Source organism: Cryptomeria japonica, chromosome 4 (assembly GCF_030272615.1).
Source record: "Cryptomeria japonica chromosome 4, Sugi_1.0, whole genome shotgun sequence".
In the NCBI taxonomy this organism is placed as follows: Eukaryota; Viridiplantae; Streptophyta; class Pinopsida; order Cupressales; family Cupressaceae; genus Cryptomeria; species Cryptomeria japonica.
In genome coordinates, this window is record NC_081408.1 from 150,367,650 (window position 1) to 150,386,952 (window position 19,303).

The window sequence follows — 19,303 nt, forward strand, 5'->3', positions numbered from 1 at the left end:
CCGAAGAATTATGGTTCGTAGAATGCAGTGATTTCTGGAGATAACAAATGGAATTGTTGAAAACACTTAATAAACTTCATACAAATACAACTGGAAGGTATGAAGTGAATTTATGACGTTTGTTGATTTTCTCATGCCCTTTTAAGTAGCCAAAAAATAGTTTCTACACCCTTTGCCAACAGTCACCCCAATCTGTGCTAAAATGGACACTTTGGAGCAGGCCAGGGACATCCATCAAAACATAATTAATGGAGGATTTTTGTTAGATACTGGAGTTGGAAATGTTGCAGCAGAGATGAATGCAAAACGTGGAGCACAGAGCCAAAAACCGTGAATTGTTTGATAAAATGTATCAATTAACAAATCTTCATCTACTAGTTATAAACTTATAAGTCACAAACTAGATGACAAAATGTCCCGAAAACCTGCCTAAAGATTTCACATGTGAATTATTTGACAAAATGCATGATAAGAGGACAAGAACAAGAATATTTTATTGAAAAAGTTTTGGAAATTTTGGAACGATCACATAGTCATAATGATGGGATTCTAACGCTTCTTTTTACCCATAAGGTCTGAAGAAACATTATAAGTAGTGCTTCAATGTCATCAAGCACCTCAAGGTTGATCTTTTAGTTACAGTTATACTTTAGATTAACACTGGATACAAAATAAAGCAAAAATGCTATAGGTTCAGCATAAATGATATAATATACAGAAAATCAAAAATGAAGTCAGCGCCCTTCGCTATAATTCCATAAACAAGAACTAATAAAAACTGTATCACACAAAGTTTATTCATATTAAAGACACCCATGTCTAACAATCTCAGCACCCAACATCATCAACATTGCCTTAGAAAAAGAATCCCTGTCAAACTGTAAAAACAAAACCCCTTCATTCATATTGCCAAATTTCTAGGTGTTTTTAACCCTTTTGAGTTTTCATAACATCACATTATTGCGTACCATTTCTAATTCTTCTTTCTAGCATTCCAATAAAAATGTTATATTGCAAATGTATTTCTCAGTCAAAAGATGTGTCTAAAATACGGAAAGGTAATATCCTGATTTAATGGCAGAAAAGAAAATTTACCAAAAATAAAATCCATCAAGTCTTACAAAATTGGCAAACAAAATCAACCAGCTTCCTCCTTCAGTTATACTAACATGCCTCATAACAGCTTTCCTGCCATATTCAAGTTCAAATATACAACAAGAAATAGACTGCATCGTCTGTCTATATATAAGCAAGCAGCTCCTTGCAAAACTTACAGCAATGTAAATCTCCAATCAAAACACAAATATAACTGCGCCATATCTACATTGTCTAGAAAGAAAGGAAACTAAATACATAGATAGTTACATCATATCTGCGTTGTCTAGATACATAGAAACTACTAGTTTTTCTTATCATGAAATTTATCTAATATGTGGCCTTCAGGAAAGAGAACACATAAATTGGCCATAGAAGGAAAGTGCGAATCATCTTCTATGGTCGAAAAGTTCTAGGTACACACAAAAGTTTTATGTGTAAAGCTACTCATTCTCTTAGTTATAGTTGAACCTGAAGTTGTGACAGCCATGGTATTGGTAATTATCTTATATACTCTGACTATGTTAGGTATCCTGGATAAGGTAGAAGGCAGGGATTTTGTATAGTGCATGTCCCTTCACTACTTAGTAGTAAATTACTTTTGTGGGGTTGAGAATTCATAGTGGAATATTGTGTAGTTCACATGTACTGGTACTCTGGCTATCTAATATGTATTTAAATTATTTATTTCTTCAGTGTTAATTATTGGTTTATTTTGCATTCTGGAATTCACCATCTAAAAGGCACTTGTTTGATTTGGATATTAGATTACTTTAGGAATAAGGTGCTTTTCATCACTGTTTCACAAAGCCCAAATCTCAAAGGAATATTAGAGACCATGTGGGAGAAACTTTTTGAAAAGAAGAAACCTGAGTTTCAGAATGTTGAGGATGGGCAAAGACAGCTGCAGCAACAACTTCTTAAACAAGAGAAACCAATTCTAGTGATACTGGATGATGTTTGGTCCAGATCAAGTCTGGATAAATTACTATTCGAAGGCAGAGGATACAAGACCCTTATAACAACAAGAGACATTTCTATTATCCCCAAAAATCCCTGTACTAAACTGTATCAATTACCATTGTTGAGCCAAGGAGATGCTCTGTCCCTTTTCTGCTTCTGGGCTTTTGGACAGACAACAATTCCAGCAACTGCAGATGCAAATCTAGTAGAGGAGGTAATTTTTTTTTTTCTAAACCATTGGGTTTTATATAATTGGATGAATGCAGTTTCTAGGTTTAATCATTCTTTTTACATATTTTATAAACTTTCAATGGGTAAAGCATAAATTAGCCTTACACACAGTGAAAGCAAGAATATTGAATGGAGGAAAAATTATATATAAAATTATACAACTAACACATGGCTTGGAGAATGTGCCTCTATTGGCATATGATGAAAGAATAGAGATTCATCCACATCTGCATATTGCATGTAAACCTCATCACGTTTCATTGTCCTAGGCCTACAAAATATAAGGAATATGTAGCCAAGATCGAAACATTAGCTAAAAGGTTGCATTAACCATGTTAAAGATGTTGGAATATAATTGCAGATCATTGTGAGGTTGGCTTTATGTTATCCGCAAATATTATGTTCTGATGTAATCTTATGTTCTGATGTAATCTTACTGGCCTATAAGGCTTCCTGACAAATTTATTTCCTCGAAATCAATTACAGGTGCAAGCAGAATGTGGAGGCCTACCACTTGCTCTGAAGGTGATTGGAAGCACTTTGCATGGGGAACCTCAAGTGGCTTGGGAAAGGGCAAAGAGCAGGCTCTCCAAAGGAGAATCTATATCAGATTATCACAGAGAAGGCTTACTTGAATGCTTAGCGACTAGTATTGATTTGTTGGATGATATAGTGAGAGAATGTTTCCTAGACTTAGGATCATTTCCAGAGGACAAGAAAATCTGTGCTGATACACTATTGGATATTTGGGTTAATGTTAGAAAATTAGAGTGGCAAGATGCCTTTGTCATCCTATTGGAACTTGCAGGCAGAAACCTTTTGAATTTAATTAGCAATCCAAGGTGAACTTCTCTAATCTTGTATACGTACACTTCTTGTTATCATTTATTTAAGCATTGAACTGAATTGTTGGTTGTTCTGAGCAGGAATCAAGCAGCTATCTCTTATGGAAATGCCTCGGAGCTGTACTTTTTTCAGCATGATGTGATACGAGACTTAGCCTTGTACTTGGGATTCAGAGACAGTGCAGTCCATAGTAAAAGGTTATTTATGCCTAGGAAGGAGAGTAGTTTACCACAGAAATGGAAATTGCATACTAATAAAACATTTGATGCTCAAATTGTCTCTATTCACACAGGTGGGTTATTGAAAAGGGTTGTTCACATATAAATTGTCACAATATTGTTAAGCAAATAATGATTACTCCATGCAGCTTAATTTACATTTCATTCAACCTTCAAAGAAGCCTAGATATATATTTCTCTAGGCCACCCACATAAACTATTGAACCATCATTCCTTTTATGTTCTAAAACATTTGTTATATATAATCATTTATGTACTCTGTTGGCTCAAGAAACAATGCAAAGTATTCTGCATTTCTAGATTTATTGTTACATTTGTCTAGCTTTCTCATACATAAGATCATGTAACATAACTGGTGTCATCCTCTAACTAGTTGTTTGGCGTTTCTGTTGATGTACATTTTCCATTCTCCCTGTTTCGACTACAATATGGTAGAAAACTAACCTAAAAATAAGTATTCCTATTCCAACCTAAAATGCCCTAATTGGATTTCATTTGTGATGCTTTCGTGCAGGTCCTATGAATGAAACTCAGTGGGATGAAATGATTTTTCCAGAGGCAGAGGTTATGGTGATAATATTTGCTTCAAGAGAATACTTTCTTCCCCCATTTTTGAAATCCATGAAAAAACTAAAAATTCTCATGGTATTCAATTATGGTTCAAAAAGGGCCACATTGAAAGGAATAGATGCCTTATCTTCACTCACTCAGTTAAAAGTTCTTCGCTTGGAGAGGTTGATTGCACCATCGGTTGAAATACAGAAGAAAGCAATACAAAACATAGAGAAGCTCTCTTTAAGCTTATGTGAAGGGTTTGAAAGTACCTGGACATTGAACAATATCAAGCTGCAAGATTTTAATCTGGATCACTGCAGTGATCTGGAGGTATTGCCTTCTGGAATCTGCCATATGCAATCCATTGAGATGCTGTCTGTTACAAATTGTCATCTTATTCAGAATCTACCCTCTGATATTGGGAGTATGAGCTGTCTAAGAGTGTTAAGGCTATCGGCATTACCAGGCCTTAAAGAACTTCCTTCCTCAATTGGAAATCTCTTGTGGCTGGAATATCTGGACATATCAGTATGTGAGGGTTTGAAAAAACTTCCAGAGGAAATAGGAAAATTGGGGAAATTGAGTGAATTTGACATGAGGGAGTGTTCTCGTTTGAGGAGGCTACCTAGAACCGTTTGTGGGTTAGGTTCGTTGAAACGTGTCGTCTGTGATGAGGAGATTGGAAAGCAGTGGTTGCGGGCCAAGAGATTTTCTATCCCGGGACTTGAAGTAGAGATTGTGGAAGCAGAGTTTAATTTGGATTGGCTTCATGATTGAGATCTCTGCACATTTCTAACACTTCAAATGCATTTCTTACCTAGCAAATAAAGTTTTAGGTGTATGCAAGTGCACCACAAAATAGGCCTAGTAGATATGATATCAACTATTTTATTCTTTCAATAAGGTCGGCTATAGCATATAGAAGAAGCCACCGAAAATACGATCAGTTACTTTTGATATCGAATGTATTTTCAGTCCCATTTGCCTTTGGCAGTGGATTGGAGAATCATTGTTTCCTATTTATATGTATTGACATCCATACAAATTACATGGATTTTTCAATGTTTGGTAATTCTAATTCTTTTGATGGTGATTAAAATTTAATTTTAATTGGTTAGGAAAAAAATATTATTTAATAAAAAAAAAAAAAATTTATAAGTTGCAGCATATTATTATGAGGTAGGTATCATTTATGTTTAGGTACTTTTCAATTACTTTTGATTAAGGGGTAATTATATGCAATAGCATATCACTACATATAACAAGTAGCATAGTAGTATCGAAAGATCTTAAAAAATCTTAACACTTAGGGAATGGTTCTATGTGAGTAATTTATTCTGTTTAGCTATCATTTTTTTTCATGAGAATTAGTTTTGTTTTATTTTCAATGTATTGAGTTTTTATATTCTTTTTTTAATTAATGTGTAACATAAATATTTAAATAAAATAATATGAGACATTTATTTGTCAAAATAAATATATGATTCCTTTGTGAGAATATTTATTTAAAATTTATTTTTTATTAATTATAAGAATTTAAGAAAATAATTTTATTCAAATATAAATATTTATTTGTGAATGATAGAAAAATTGCAGAAAAACTTTTGAGGAAATGTAAATGGATAGGGAAGGAAATATTTGAAACCATGTAGCACATTTTTTCTATACACTAGTTAAATAGTTTTGAATTACTTCTCTATTTTTCTCTAGCATATTTTCAATCCATAAATGGTACCAACTCTATTACAATAGAAGAACATTCTAAATTATCCTTAATTCTTATTTTCAATTGTGAATAAGACAATGCATGTTGCTAAAGCTTGATTCACTAATCTCAACAAGTGATTGCATAGGACCACCATGCTCATGTCTCCCCAGTCTAAAAGCCCATCTCTCTACCTATTTCAGGGGGTGAGTTTCTAGAGTCTACGGAATTTTTCTTGGTAATATTTCATGGAATCTTTACAATTCAATGTTCCATGGTTGAGTGGGTATAAAATGTGTTATAGGAAATCATGTTTTGGATGGCCAACCTCAAACCACATACATTAAGCAACATATTTAACACTTTTAAGTCTAGAAATCAAAACTTAGTATGTACGATTTAAGCCATCCGATTTTAGATGTCGTCCATTACCTTTTGTATCCCACCCATGTTGCCAACATCTTTATGTCAAATTCTATGGACCTCCTCCAGTTGTATGCCCTAGTGGTAGACCTTGCAGTCAATTATGTGAATGATAGATTGTTTCTTGGTAATACCCTCAATGCTACCATCCAAGTACGACCTCCACTTACGGAAAGCGTTAATCGGGGTTCTATTCCGTTGAAAGGGCCTGATTAAAACTTTTGGCTTCTTATGCGTTTACTCTACAGTGAAGAGATCCATACTTGCCAAAGAAGATATGGAGCTTGATAAAGCCTTATCGCCTCACAAAGTAACTAAGACCTATCAGGCCTTCATTCTGCTTACTACCCACCAAAAGCATGCTCCAGTCTGCCTGTACCACCTTGTCTATAAGGTCTAGGGAAATGGAGAAATTGTTGAAGACCAAGCATTCAATATACAAGTTGTGGGAGACCCAACAGAAGTTGCAGGAAAGATAACTCCCATCTTTGTTGCGGGCATGGAGATTGTGGACTGACAGTATAATGGTTTTCAAATGTTGTCTTCATAATTCTTTTTGCAAATGATCGTGCCCAGTTGATATGTAGTTAAATTTTGAGAAATGGAAGATGTTTTGGAAAATGAATGTTTTGTATTGAAGGGGAATGTTGCTACAGTCTCTTCGTCAAATTCCAGGCCAAGCCGAACTATAAGGATAATATTATGTAGAAACAAATATGTATTCTCCGTTTACAAAGTCAAGAGGGATAGTTACTACCTCTCTGTTTATATCGAGAAAATGAAAGTATATTTTTTGGTTTGGTCAGTTACCTAGTTTGTAAATAGACTGTTTTACTCGAAGATCACTCGCCGACTTTGATCTTTTGGTAAATCAATATTATCGGATCAAGTATAGAAAATAGGGAAATTAGGTTTTTGATCTGGGATGCTCATATTGTGTGAGGATTGGGTTGCCATAACAGACCCTATAACTTCCAAATGATATCTTATTATGGAGAATGATATCTTATTATGGAGTATTAATCTATAAATTTATGTAATTTTGTAAATTTATATTAATATAATTATAGGGTTATGGTCTTTTAACCCCCTCCAAAAAAAAAAATACTTTTCACACAATTATTTGAATGGATTTTTCTATCAAGAAATAGCAATATCTAATTATTATTTAACATCCAATTACAATACCAATTTGGTGAGATGTGAGGCTTGATTTACAACAATATAGAAACATGAAATTTGTGTGGAAATATAAAATTAAGTGTTCATAATATTTGACTAGAATGAAGATATCAAATGGATTTAAATTAGAAATTTGTAAAATTATAAAACACTAATATTCCAATATGTATCAAAGGATTTACTTGCCAAAAAATTGTGGGGAAAAAACATTGCAAAGAAAAGAGATATAGCATGTATTAAGTTTAAATAAAGATTATAATAAAATCATACTTCCATTCTTCTTTTTGCCTCAAATCTGACAACAATAATGTACCAATGAAAAATATCAAGACATCCAACTCTCTATCTCTTTCTTACAAATATTTCAATAGAAAGAAAGATTATTGATATTCATTAAGGATATTGAGAAGGTTGTTGAAGATTATTGATATAACTGAAAAAGGATGATAACTATCTTTATAACATTATTTTTTCATTGATGTCAAGAAATTGATTTTCTGATTCAGTATGATGTTGCCATATCTTGAGAAGATTGATTTGAAGAGAATTAAGATGTCGGTAAAAGATAGAGAAAGAATGTGATAAGAAAGAGGAGGAATAAGTTATTCAATGGGAAACTATTACCGAGTTAGACAATGATGAGATTATGATGTTTAGATAGTGTTGATATCCTACATATGTTGTTGATTGTAAGGTTAATACTATACTATGTCACCGAGCAAAGAACCTAGTCGGTAAACCCTAAGGTTATCAATATCGGTTAATGAAGGCAGAATGTCTACCGAGTAAAGTTTAGTATTTACCGAGTTGCAACCGAGTTATGACAGAGCGCATTGGATGAATACAAGCATTATTAAATGAAGGACAATGATTAGCTGGAGATGTATAAATGATTGGTATGTCGTGCATGAAGTTTGTTGAGGATCTATGGAAATAGAAGATCGGCATGAAGATCTACAATGCAGATTGAACTGGAATAACCTTGTGCAAGTTTCAAGAAAGGAATGCAAGTCCCTAAGCAAGGTAAAACGTGTTAAGATCGAAGGATGCATTGAACCTAGTCAAGATTGAAGATCTGATGGCTAAGATTGGTCATGGGAAATGTGATCAAGGAGATTAAGCGGTTAGCAAATTGTTTATAAATAAGGAATTGTTGATAAACAATGTATGCAGGCAAGTGTAAGCATAGAGATGCTACATAGTGATTACCAAGAACATAAGCTTGAAGACCTGTTTGAATAATAGAGTAGAGAGCCCAGCAGAGGGACAAGATAAGTCCTATGACAAGATTATTTTGAGCAAATAAGAATCTGCTTTAGCATTTTAGATGTGAAGTTGTAGATATATTTTTATTACTGTTATTTTGTAAGTGACAGAAATTCTCTTAACCGAGTGGACTTAACAGTCTTATTTGTAAACCCTCTAGCAAAGTAACATTCTAAATAAGTGTTTGGAATCCTTTGACAAGGTCACTTCTAACAAAGTGAAGATCCTAACAGATCTGAGGGAAATCCCTTAGCCAAGTCACATCTAGCAATGTGTTTGTAATCTTTAACAAGATTTTCTTTTAACCGAGCATGCTCTAGAAGAGTATTTCTTAGTGGGTCCGAAATCCCACAGTGTTTTTTCCCTATTTGGGTTTCCACGTTAAATCTGGTGTTATTTGTGTGATGATGATTATGTGTTTATGAGTTTGTATGTTTAGCAGTTTTTGGTTATATTGCTGAAGTATAAGTTACCGAGGTTGAATCTATTGATTTTATGGATTATTAAGTTTGTATGATTCAACCCCCCCTCTCATCCTGTTAGCTATTGGCATCAGAACTTAACACCCACCCCAAAAAGTATTTTCCTTCACTATCCAAAACTCCCTACATAGTTAATTGCAAAAGATATATGTTAGAAAATAAAAAGTTACCCTTACCTCTTTCCCAAGTGCTCCACTTTGAGGTGAAAATTAACTAATTTTTTTCATCTCTACAGGTTTGAATTTTACCAATAAAATAAAACTCTCCTTCATTTGAATGTACAACAAGAATTGGGCACAACTATTGTAATGTTTGGAAATAAGATTCACTATTTTAGCTTTGTAAACAAGGGATTAACCCTCTTCCAATTGACATTAAAATAAAAAGGGATGAACTCAATAGATTCAACCTTAATTACATGAAAGGTGTTGAAAGATAATTCAATTTTGTTCCTTCTTTGATTGAGTTCAAAATGAGCTATTGAATGATATGAATTAAATGCAAGATCTAGAGTTAAAGACAATTATCAACATATATGAATAGCCTCAAATCAGATATGCAAATATAATGTACACATCTAGAGATAAGAAGAAAAGAGGAACCTATGTCTAAAATTTGAACTCAAAAGTGGGGGAGAATAGTGTGTGGGCGTCCTTGTTGAGGAGCATTAATGTAGATAACTTTAAAGATAATTTTGGGATCATGACATTCCTCAAAATATATGCCTAAATTTTTATTGGAAAAGTGTTAGATAATAGATCTTGGGCAACCTTGTTCTCCACTTTCTGCCTTTACATAAGTTGGCTCTATGTGGCTTTTATCTACTCTTCCCAAATCTATATATCTTGTCTCAAGATCCTACCACCTGCACATACAAAAGAGGAAAATGGTATAGTTTTATGAGGGTTTTCCTAGGTCAAACCTTGAGTTTGAATTAATAACCCTTGAATGAAATTGATAAATTGAAAAAAAATATCTAAAGTAGAATGTTGAATATTATACCTCAAGCCTAATATAATTGATGATGGTTGATGATGCAATGTTCTTTGAATGTGATCATAATTGTTAATTTAATAATATGACATGACATGAGAAGACAATTAAATGAATTAGTCATAAACACATGCCTTCATGAAGATTGTTTTAACTTGTTGCTCCATGACATGCTTAGATCTAAAGAATGCTTGAAGAATATGGTGGGATGAAATGACTTCTTTTTTATATGCTATAATATACTTGTAATTGGAATGCTTGAGGATGAAAATGAATGAATAAGGAAGCTCTTATGTAGGTTTATCAAGTTATTATATAAATTAGGTTGACCTCCAATAATCATATTGATGTATTAGGATCAAGAACTAACTTGCATGAATCAAGCACTAACATATTCAAATTTGGGCCCATATTAGGGGTACAAGGATGCCCGAATGCCCTTTTAAAAGAAAAGGGAAAAGGGCACCCAAATTCGCTTTTCCACCCAAAATAAAAGTGAATCAAGTGTGAAACAAGTGTGTTTGGTCGCAAGAAAGGGGTTAAGATTACCATATAATCAAATGACTTCAGTTTTATAGTATTTAGGCTAAAATAACACTTGGGGAGAGTTAGGAGGAAACACACCAAGGAAATGACACAAAAAATTAGTTTAAAATTCATAAGGGTTATAGTTAATGGTGCTACATTTAACCCCCACTTTAATAAGAGTATGAGACTACACACATACTCATGATAAAGTAAAAAAAAGAGAGAGATATTTGAGCAACTAGAAGAAAGGTTACGAAGAGATAAGACATCACTAAATTTGAGGTTACGAAGAGATATTTGTGGAACTTTTCATTTAACTCATCTGATGGTTTTTGTCGCAACTGAGAAAGTGTCGCCATGAGAAATTGGATCAAAGTCTACCTAAACTGAGAGAGGCTTGTGTAGAGTGTCATAACATGACCCCATAGGATCAAATGACTCATTATTATGATTAATAGGCACCAAGAAACGAGATGCCAAATATTGATGACTTTGAGAAACTTGAGCACTTAAGCAGTTTCACTGCTAGGATGTGGCCCGCATCAGTTAGACGAGTTGGAGAGCAAAAGAAGGCATTCCTAGCGTAAAATTTGTCACTCCAAAGCATACGAGCCAATGGTTTGGTGACACAATGAGAAGATTGAAAGATGGGGCATTATACAGCTTTTCATTGAACTCATTTGACGCTTTTTATTGCAACAAAGAAAGTGTCACCACGAGAAATTGGATTAGAGTCTACCTAAACCGAGAAAGGCTTGTATAGAGTGTTGTAACATGACCCTGTAGGATCAGATGACTCATTCTTATGATTAACGGGCGCCGAGAAATGCGATGTCGAATATTGACAACTTTGAGCAACTTGAGAACTTAAGCGATTCCGCTGCTAGGGTGTGACCTGCATCGATCAGACAAGTTGGAGAGAAAAATAAAGGCATTCCTAGCGTATACCCAACCACCCTGACATGTACGAGCTAACGGTTCGGTAATGCAACGCATGGATTGAAAGATGGGGCATTGTGCAACTTTTCATTGAACTCATCTTACACTTTTTGTTGCAACCGAGAAAGTGTCAGCATGAGCAGTTGGATCTGAGTCTACCTAAACTGAGAGAGGATTGTTTAGCATGTCATAAAATGACCCCATAGGATTAGATGGCTCATTCTTTTGATTAATGGGCACCTAGAAATGTGATACCGAATATTGACAACTTTAAGCAACTTGAGCACTCAAGCAATTTCACTGCTAGGGTGTAGCCCGCATTGATCAAACAAGTTAGAGAGATAAACGAAGGCATTCCTAGTGTAAACCCCACCACCTTGATGCATACAAGGTGACAGTTTGGTTCTGCTAGGAGCACATTGAAAGGTATGGCATTGTGCAAATTTTCATTGAACTCATCTAACGCTTTTTGTCGCAACCGAGAAAGTATCATCATGAGAAATTGGATCCAATTCTACCTAAACTGAGAGAGCATTTTTAGAGTGCTATAACATGACCCCGTAGGATTAGACGACTCGTTCTTATGATTAATGGGTACCGAGAAACATGATGCCAAATATTGACAACTTTGAGCAACTTCAACACTTAAGCGATTTCGCTGCTAGGGTGTGTCCCGCATAGATCAGATGAGTTAGAGAGAAAAACGAAGGAATTTCTAGTGTAAACCCAACCACCCCGACATGTACGAGTTGACGGTTTGGTGCCGCAATGAGCAGATTGAAAGATGGGGCATTGTATATTTTTTCATTCAACTCATCTGACGCTTTTTGTCATAACATAAAAAGTGTCGCCACAAGCAATTGGCTCTGAGTCTACCTAAACTGAGAGAGGATCTTTTAGAGTACCATAGCATGACCTTGTAGGATCAGACGTCTTCTTCTTATGATTAATGAGCACCGAGAAACATGATGCCAAATATTGACAACTTTGAGCAACTTGAGCACTCAAGTGATTTCACTACTAGGGTGTGGCCCGCATCGATCAGACGAGTTGGAAAGGTAAAAAAGGCATTACTAGCGAAAACCTGACCACCCTGATGTGTATGAGCTGACTGTTTGGTTTCATGATGAGCGGATTGAAAGATGGGACATTGTATGACTTTTCATTGAACTCATCTGATGCTTTTTGTCACAACCGAGAAACTATCCCCATGAGAAATTGGATCAGAGTCTCCCTAAATAGAGAGAGGCTTGTTTAGAGTACCATAACATGACCCTGGAGGATCAAATGGCTAGATCTTATGATGAACAGGTATCGAGAAATGCGATTTTGGATATTGACAACTTTGAGCAACTTGAGCACTTAAGCGATTTTGCTACTATGGGTGTGGCCTACATCGATTAGACGAGTTGGAGAGAAAAACAAAGCAATTCCTAACATAATCCCAGCAACCCTGACATGCATGAGCTGACGGTTTAGTGCCACAACGAGCAGATAGAAAGATTGGGCATTGTGCAACTTTTCATTGAACTCATCTGATGCTTTTTGTCACAACCGAGAAATTGTCACCATGAGGAATTGGATCAAAGTCTACCTAAACTGAGAGAGGGTTGTGTAGAGTGTCATAACACAACCCTATAGGGTGAGATGGATCATTCTTATGATTAATGGGCACTGAGAAACGCGATGCCGAATATTGACAACTTTGAGCAACTTGAGCACTTAAGCAATTTTATTTGCTAGGGTGTGGCCCGTATCAATTAGATGAGTTGGAGAGAAAAAAAAGGAATTCCTAATATAAAACTGGCCACCTCAATGTGTACGAGGTGACGGTTTGGTGCCGCAACGAGCAGATTGAAAGATGGGGCATTGTGTAACTTTTCATTGAACTCATCTGACGCTTTTTGTCGCAACTGAGAAAGTGTTGCCACAAGCAATTGGATCGGATTCTACCTAAACTGAGAGAGTCTTGCGTAGAGTGTCCTTACGTGACCCCGTAGGTTTAGACGACTCATTCTTATGATTAAGGGGCACTGAGAAACGTGATGCCGAATATTGATAACTTTGAGCAACTTGAGAAATTAAGTGATTTCCTTGCTAGGGTGTAGTTTGCATCGATCAGATGAGTTGGAGAGAAGTACGAAGGCATTCATAGCATAAACCCGACTATCCTAAAGTGTATGATTTGATGGCTCAGTGTCGTGACGTGTAGTACCCCTACTCGTTTGAACTCTTCAGACTCATACTTTATTATTGTTTGTTTTCAGTGGATACATTACCATGATGTGTTATTCAGATTTTTATGACATTATTTCATGCTTTATCTGGATGTGAGATGCATAATTTATTTGCAGTATTTCAGTACTTGTGATTTATGACATTTTATGGATTATTGCTATGTACTGACATTTTACTTTATTTATGCAACGTGGAATTATATGTTGTGTGTCTGCGAGTGTATTGGATGCAAGGGGATGATTTTCCTTCACTCATTTCGGTGAGACATGGAACATCATGGTTCTCCTTCATCGGTGTGTATGTCATGTTTTCTATATTGTATATACATGCATGTGTGGTTCGGTGATGCAGGATATTGTAGGTACAAGTACCGAGTAGGTATGGGGTATCGTCTCCACCTGGCTTCATAGGTCTGAGCATGCCTTATACTTTTCGATGGAAGTGGAGGAGATAGTAGTTGACCCTATTTTACTCAGTTACACTCATGTGAGTGTCGTTAGTTGGTCATCCTGTCAGTTAGTTCAGCCTTCGTATTTTGTCATTTGATCTTCTTATGAGTCTTTGCTTTGATTTGCTCAGTTGTGTGTTTTTGTGGATTTGAATTAATTAATTAATTAAGTTTATGGAATTGTCTCATAGTTGAATTATTTATGCATTGAGATTATAAATTTAGTATTTTAAAAGAAATTATTAAATTAAGTTGCAACCTGCATGATATTAGAAATATATTTTATTTAAATTTTAGTGGAAAAATAAATTAGATTAATTGTATTTATTATTTCCTAGAATTTTAAATAAATAAAACAATAAATAGAATAAATGAATAAATAGAATAAATGAATAAATAAATAAATGAATAAAAGAATTAATTAGAATTATACTATTGCTTTAATTTCTTTATTTAGAAAATTAATTGCATGAGAAAAGAAAAGAAAGAATAATGTTTTTTAATTATTGCATGTTAGCTTATGTTATTTTATAAAATTAGAAAAGAAAATAAAATTACTTTTATTCTAAATTTAGGTTTTTGAGAAAAAGCTATTGAACCTAGAATTTTAGTTTAAATAGGGAAATAGGTCTTTATTTTAGATACACAGGAAACAAGTCAGGAATTTAGGTGAAGAAATTTATTGGAAGCTTATTGGAAAGATTAGGGGTCTTCTACAGATTTCTTCTAGGAAAGCTATACCAGGTTGGGTGGCTTCTTTTGATTGTTGTTTTAAGAAAATATTTTATTTCTTTCTTCTTTCTAAATGATGTGTGTTAAGATGTTTGTCAAATCTAAAATTTTGTCTGATTATTTCTTGTTCTTGGCTAAAGTCTATCCTTGAAGTTAATTTCTAGTTTGTGGAAAGAATTTATTACCTGGGTGTTTGTAGATTAAATTTTGAGAAAATTGAGAAAAGTTATTTTGCCAAATTTTGCCAAGATTTTTATTGTACATGGAAATTGCAAGATTTGGGAAGAATGAGATTTACCATAGAAACCATTCCCTCTTGTTTGATTTTTGTTTTGATATTTGGCTATGGCAGTCCTTTTTAATATTTGTGTATCTCTGTGATATAGAAATAAATTTAATCATTAATTAAATTTATTGTATTATTAGAAGTTAAGGGAAATTATTTTATTATATTATTTTGGAAAAATTGTGTAATAAATAATTTCCCTGGAAATAAATTGGTTTGGAAATTAATTATGTTTAAAAAAAATAAATTATTTACTGTTTTTAAAGTAGTTGTGAATTTTTTTAAAAATTAATTAAATTTAAAAAAAAAATTAATTAATTAATTAAATAAAATAATTAATAATATATATATATAGAGTATTTTATGTGGTTTTAATTATGTTATTTTGGAAATGAAAGATATTTCAAATTAAATCATCTTTTTATTATATAATTTAATATGATATAATTATATAATATTATATTCATAGAATATATATATATTTATGTAATTATATTATATTATTATATATAATTTTTAATTTGGAGTTTAATTTAGAATATTGATACAATCTAATCGGGTTTGTTTGTAAAGTAATCATAAACATATAATTAGGGGGTTAATTTTTATGTGATTGATTTAACCTTATTGGACAAATGACAAAATTGATTTCTTTGTATTAATATAGTTGTATTTTCTTATTGTTTGGAAAATCTTTAATTGCAAGTTATTTGTGCTTTTGGTTATTTTAAGAAAAGATTGCATGTATTAGGATCTTTTGTAAATGGTGTTTGCAGTCAAGCTTAATTTCGTTGCAATTCTGGTTGAGTTGTCATTGTGTCCTATGTTGTTATATTTCCTTGGTCAGGTGTTGTTGTATAACCTTATTGATATGAGCCATTGTGTGTGTTTGTCCAAATGGTCAATCTTGGGTTAGTGATTGTGTATCCTTCACCTGTGCTTTGTCAGGATTAGCTATGGTTATTTGTTTCACCATAGAGTTCTTGTAGAGAGACATTTCCTGTTAGTGTCCTATGAGAGAGAGTGGCTTTCGAGCAGGGGTCGTGCTCGAAGTGGATGATAGGATAACTCGTCGAAAGTCAGTTAAAAAGTGATAACCTAATAATATATTGGGGGGAGTGAGATAAATATTAATTAAGATAATGTACCTCATGCATAGGTGTAGTGCTAGTACAAGGCTCATAATGCTACGAGAAGGCCTGGAATGGCAAACTTACCACCTTGTCTTCACGAAAGGATTGGTAGGGTCCGCATGAGACTTAGTTGGAACCGAAGGCTCGGGAGAGGTTACCAGGAGAAACACAGGATGGGGGCTGGGACCTATGGAGGTTGTAACATGGTATCCACCATAAGACATGTGATGACACTCTCTCCTTAGAGTCACTTGTGTTTTGTGAGTTGAGTTACATGGATGTTTGCAGAGTCTTGTAGTCCTTTTGTACTTGTCTTACTTTGCTTGTTTGAGGGTTTTCTACTATCTCCTAGCACGGTGAGGTGGTTCCATTTCGGGATCACATGGTCGGGTGGTAGTGTCACTTCCCATCAGATGTTCTAGATTGTATCTTCAGGTGAGGAAAGGCTTCGCTGGTGTTTCTTGGTTCGTGGTTCATGTACCAGCTCTTGTTCGAGATCATTGTTCAGTTGAGAACTTGTGGTCATTGTATCAGACTTTTATGTAGCCTTGATAATGTAACTTTGTAATCTATGGCATTATTGGAAGCCATGTATTTGTGGATATTGTAATAGTATGTCAGTGGAATGTATGTTATTTCAGTTGCTTTGATCTTATGTTAAATTGTTTTATGGAATTTGGATACATTGGAGTACTTTCATTTCTTCATTATGGAATTTAGATGTATGTGTAGTTTTGAACTTAAGAATTTAATATATCTAATTAAATGGACAATTGGATTAACTGTGGTGGTAATGTAATCTACGAATTAATCTTCGTTGGTAACCCTTAGGGAAACATATGTTAGACTTCCGCTATGTTATTAAATGTGCAATGGTTTTAGTTAGTGCACTTAGTCTTTAAAAGAAAAAGAAAAAATTATTTCACCCTTTAGTTGCCTAGTTGTGTTGTTTTCCTTTAGGGTTCCTGGCGGGCCATTACACGACGAGCAGATTGAAAGATGGGGCATTGTGCATCTTTTTATTGAACTCATTTGACATTTTTTTGTCGCAACCGAGAAAGTGTCACCATGAGCAATTGGATCCGAGTCTACGTAAAATAAGAGATTTTTTTTAGAGTGCCATAACATGACCCTGTAGGATCAGGCAGCTCATTCTTATGATTAACGGGCACCGAGAAATGTGATGCTGAATATTGACAACTTTGAGCAACTTGAGCACTTAAGCAATTTTGATGCTAGGGTGTGTCCCGCATCAATCAGACGAGTTGGAGAGAAAAAAAAGGTATTCCTAGTGTAAACCGGACCACCTTGAAGCGTACGAGCTGATGGTTTGGTGCCCCGACGAGTGGATTGAAAGATGGGGTATTGTGCAACTTTTCATTGAACTCATCTGATGCATTTTCTCACAACTGATAAAGTGTCGCCATGAGCAATTGGATCCAAGTCTACCTAAACTGAGAGAGGATTTTTTAGATTGCAATTCCGAATATTGACAACTTTGAGCAACTTGAGCACTTAAGCGATTTTGCTGCTAGGGTGTGGCTCGCATCGATCAAATGAGTTAGAGACCAAAATGACGACATTCCTAGCATAGAAAGGCCACCCCATTGCGTACGAGTAGACGATTTTGTGTCACAGTGAGTGGCTTGAAATATGGGGCATTGTGCAACTTTTCATTGAACTTATCTGATGCTTTTTGTCGCAATAGAGAAAGTGTCACCACGAGCAATTGGATTGGAGTCTACCTAAACTGAGAGAGGCTTGTGTAGAGTGTCGTAACACAACCCCATAGGATTAGATGACTCATTCTTACGATTAACGAGCACCGAGGAATACGAATTCGAATATTAACAAGTTTGAGCAACTTGAGCACTTAAACGATTTCACTGCTAGGGTGTGGCCCGCATCGATAAGACATGTTGGAGAGAAAAATGAAGGCATTCCTAGCATAAACTTGGCCACCCCAATGCGTATGAGATGATGGTTCAGTGTTGCGATGAGCAGATTAAAAGATGGGGCATTGTGCAACTTTTCATTGAACTCATCAGATGGTTTTTGTCACAACCGAGAAAGTGTCACCACGAGAAATTGGATTCGAGTCTACCTAAACTGAGAGAAGATTTTTAGAGTTCCATAACATGACCTCATAGGATCACTTGGCTTATTCTTATGATTAATGGGCACCGAGAAACGTGATGCCGAATATTGACAACTTTGAGAAACTTGAGCGATTTTGCTACTAGGGTATGGCCCACATCGATCGGGTGAGTTAATTAAAGGAATGAAGGTATTCCTAGCATAAAATAAGCCACCTAGATGAGTATGCACTAAAATTTTGGTTCCGTAATGAGAGGATTGAAAGATGGGGCATTGTGCAACTTTTCATTGAACTCATGTGACAATTTTTGTCGTAACCAAGAAAGTGTCGCCACAAGCAATCGGATCGGAGTCTACCTAAACCGAGAGAAGTTTTTTTAGAGTACCATCTCATGAACCCATAGGATCAGATGACGTGTTCTTACATGTCACTAACATCGAGAAAAATGACACTGAATTTGACAATTTGTCACACTTTGAGTGATTGAAAATAAATGAGCAAGTTTTACATCTTTTACCATCTTAGCGTAAAACTTCACAAAATGATCCCATGTGACCAAAATGACATTATTTACATAAAATCACACAAAACAAGACAAAAACACAAATTTTTATATTACAATGCCTCGAGTAGTCAAAAAATACAAGTCATGTACATATTTCCAAATATGATTGATCTTACAATTTTTTGCATTTACATTTAATCCAATGAACCATCTGGATCTACTCTACTCTTTATCATGTCTAGTATGGCCTTATGGTCAAACTCATGAACCTTCCATAGGTTCATGTTTAGTGGTCTACCCCTTTATCTAATCAAATGAACATTTGAAGGTACAACAAGGTTAGAATAATGAAGAATCTTCCTATGTGTCTCGAAGTCCTCAAACAACCACAAGTTAGACTTCTTCACTGGGTACCT

The 19,303-nt window shown here is 34.7% G+C and overlaps 2 protein-coding genes across 2 annotated transcripts; both read left to right on the top strand.

Annotated features, from left to right (window-relative positions):
• The first annotated feature begins 202 nt into the window (after nt 1-202).
• Nucleotides 203-3,149, top strand: LOC131037779 (probable disease resistance protein At4g33300). The gene is made up of 3 exons (XM_059218950.1): nt 203-330; nt 1,873-2,272; nt 2,776-3,149. Exons 1-3 carry the CDS (start codon nt 203-205, stop codon nt 3,133-3,135), a joined length of 888 nt encoding a protein of 295 aa, XP_059074933.1. The 3' UTR covers nt 3,136-3,149.
• A 51-nt stretch (nt 3,150-3,200) lies between these two features.
• Nucleotides 3,201-4,991, top strand: LOC131855972 (probable disease resistance protein At4g33300). Its single transcript, XM_059219655.1, has 2 exons — nt 3,201-3,427; nt 3,889-4,991. The coding sequence occupies exons 1-2, from the start codon at nt 3,340-3,342 to the stop codon at nt 4,704-4,706; spliced, it is 906 nt and encodes a 301-aa protein (XP_059075638.1). The 5' UTR covers nt 3,201-3,339; the 3' UTR covers nt 4,707-4,991.
• Nucleotides 4,992-19,303: the final 14,312 nt, after the last annotated feature.

Bases quoted from the DNA above. Each gene is read 5' to 3' on its own strand.
- LOC131855972 (XM_059219655.1), top strand. From the start codon at position 3,340: ATGCCTAGGAAGGAGAGTAGTTTACCACAGAAATGGAAATTGCATACT. The intron at 3,428-3,888 runs GTGGGTTATTGA...GCTTTCGTGCAG, and splicing joins AATTGTCTCTATTCACACAG to GTCCTATGAATGAAACTCAG.
- LOC131037779 (XM_059218950.1), top strand. From the start codon at position 203: ATGGACACTTTGGAGCAGGCCAGGGACATCCATCAAAACATAATTAAT. The intron at 331-1,872 runs GTGAATTGTTTG...AGATTACTTTAG, and splicing joins GGAGCACAGAGCCAAAAACC to GAATAAGGTGCTTTTCATCA. The intron at 2,273-2,775 runs GTAATTTTTTTT...AATCAATTACAG, and splicing joins ATGCAAATCTAGTAGAGGAG to GTGCAAGCAGAATGTGGAGG.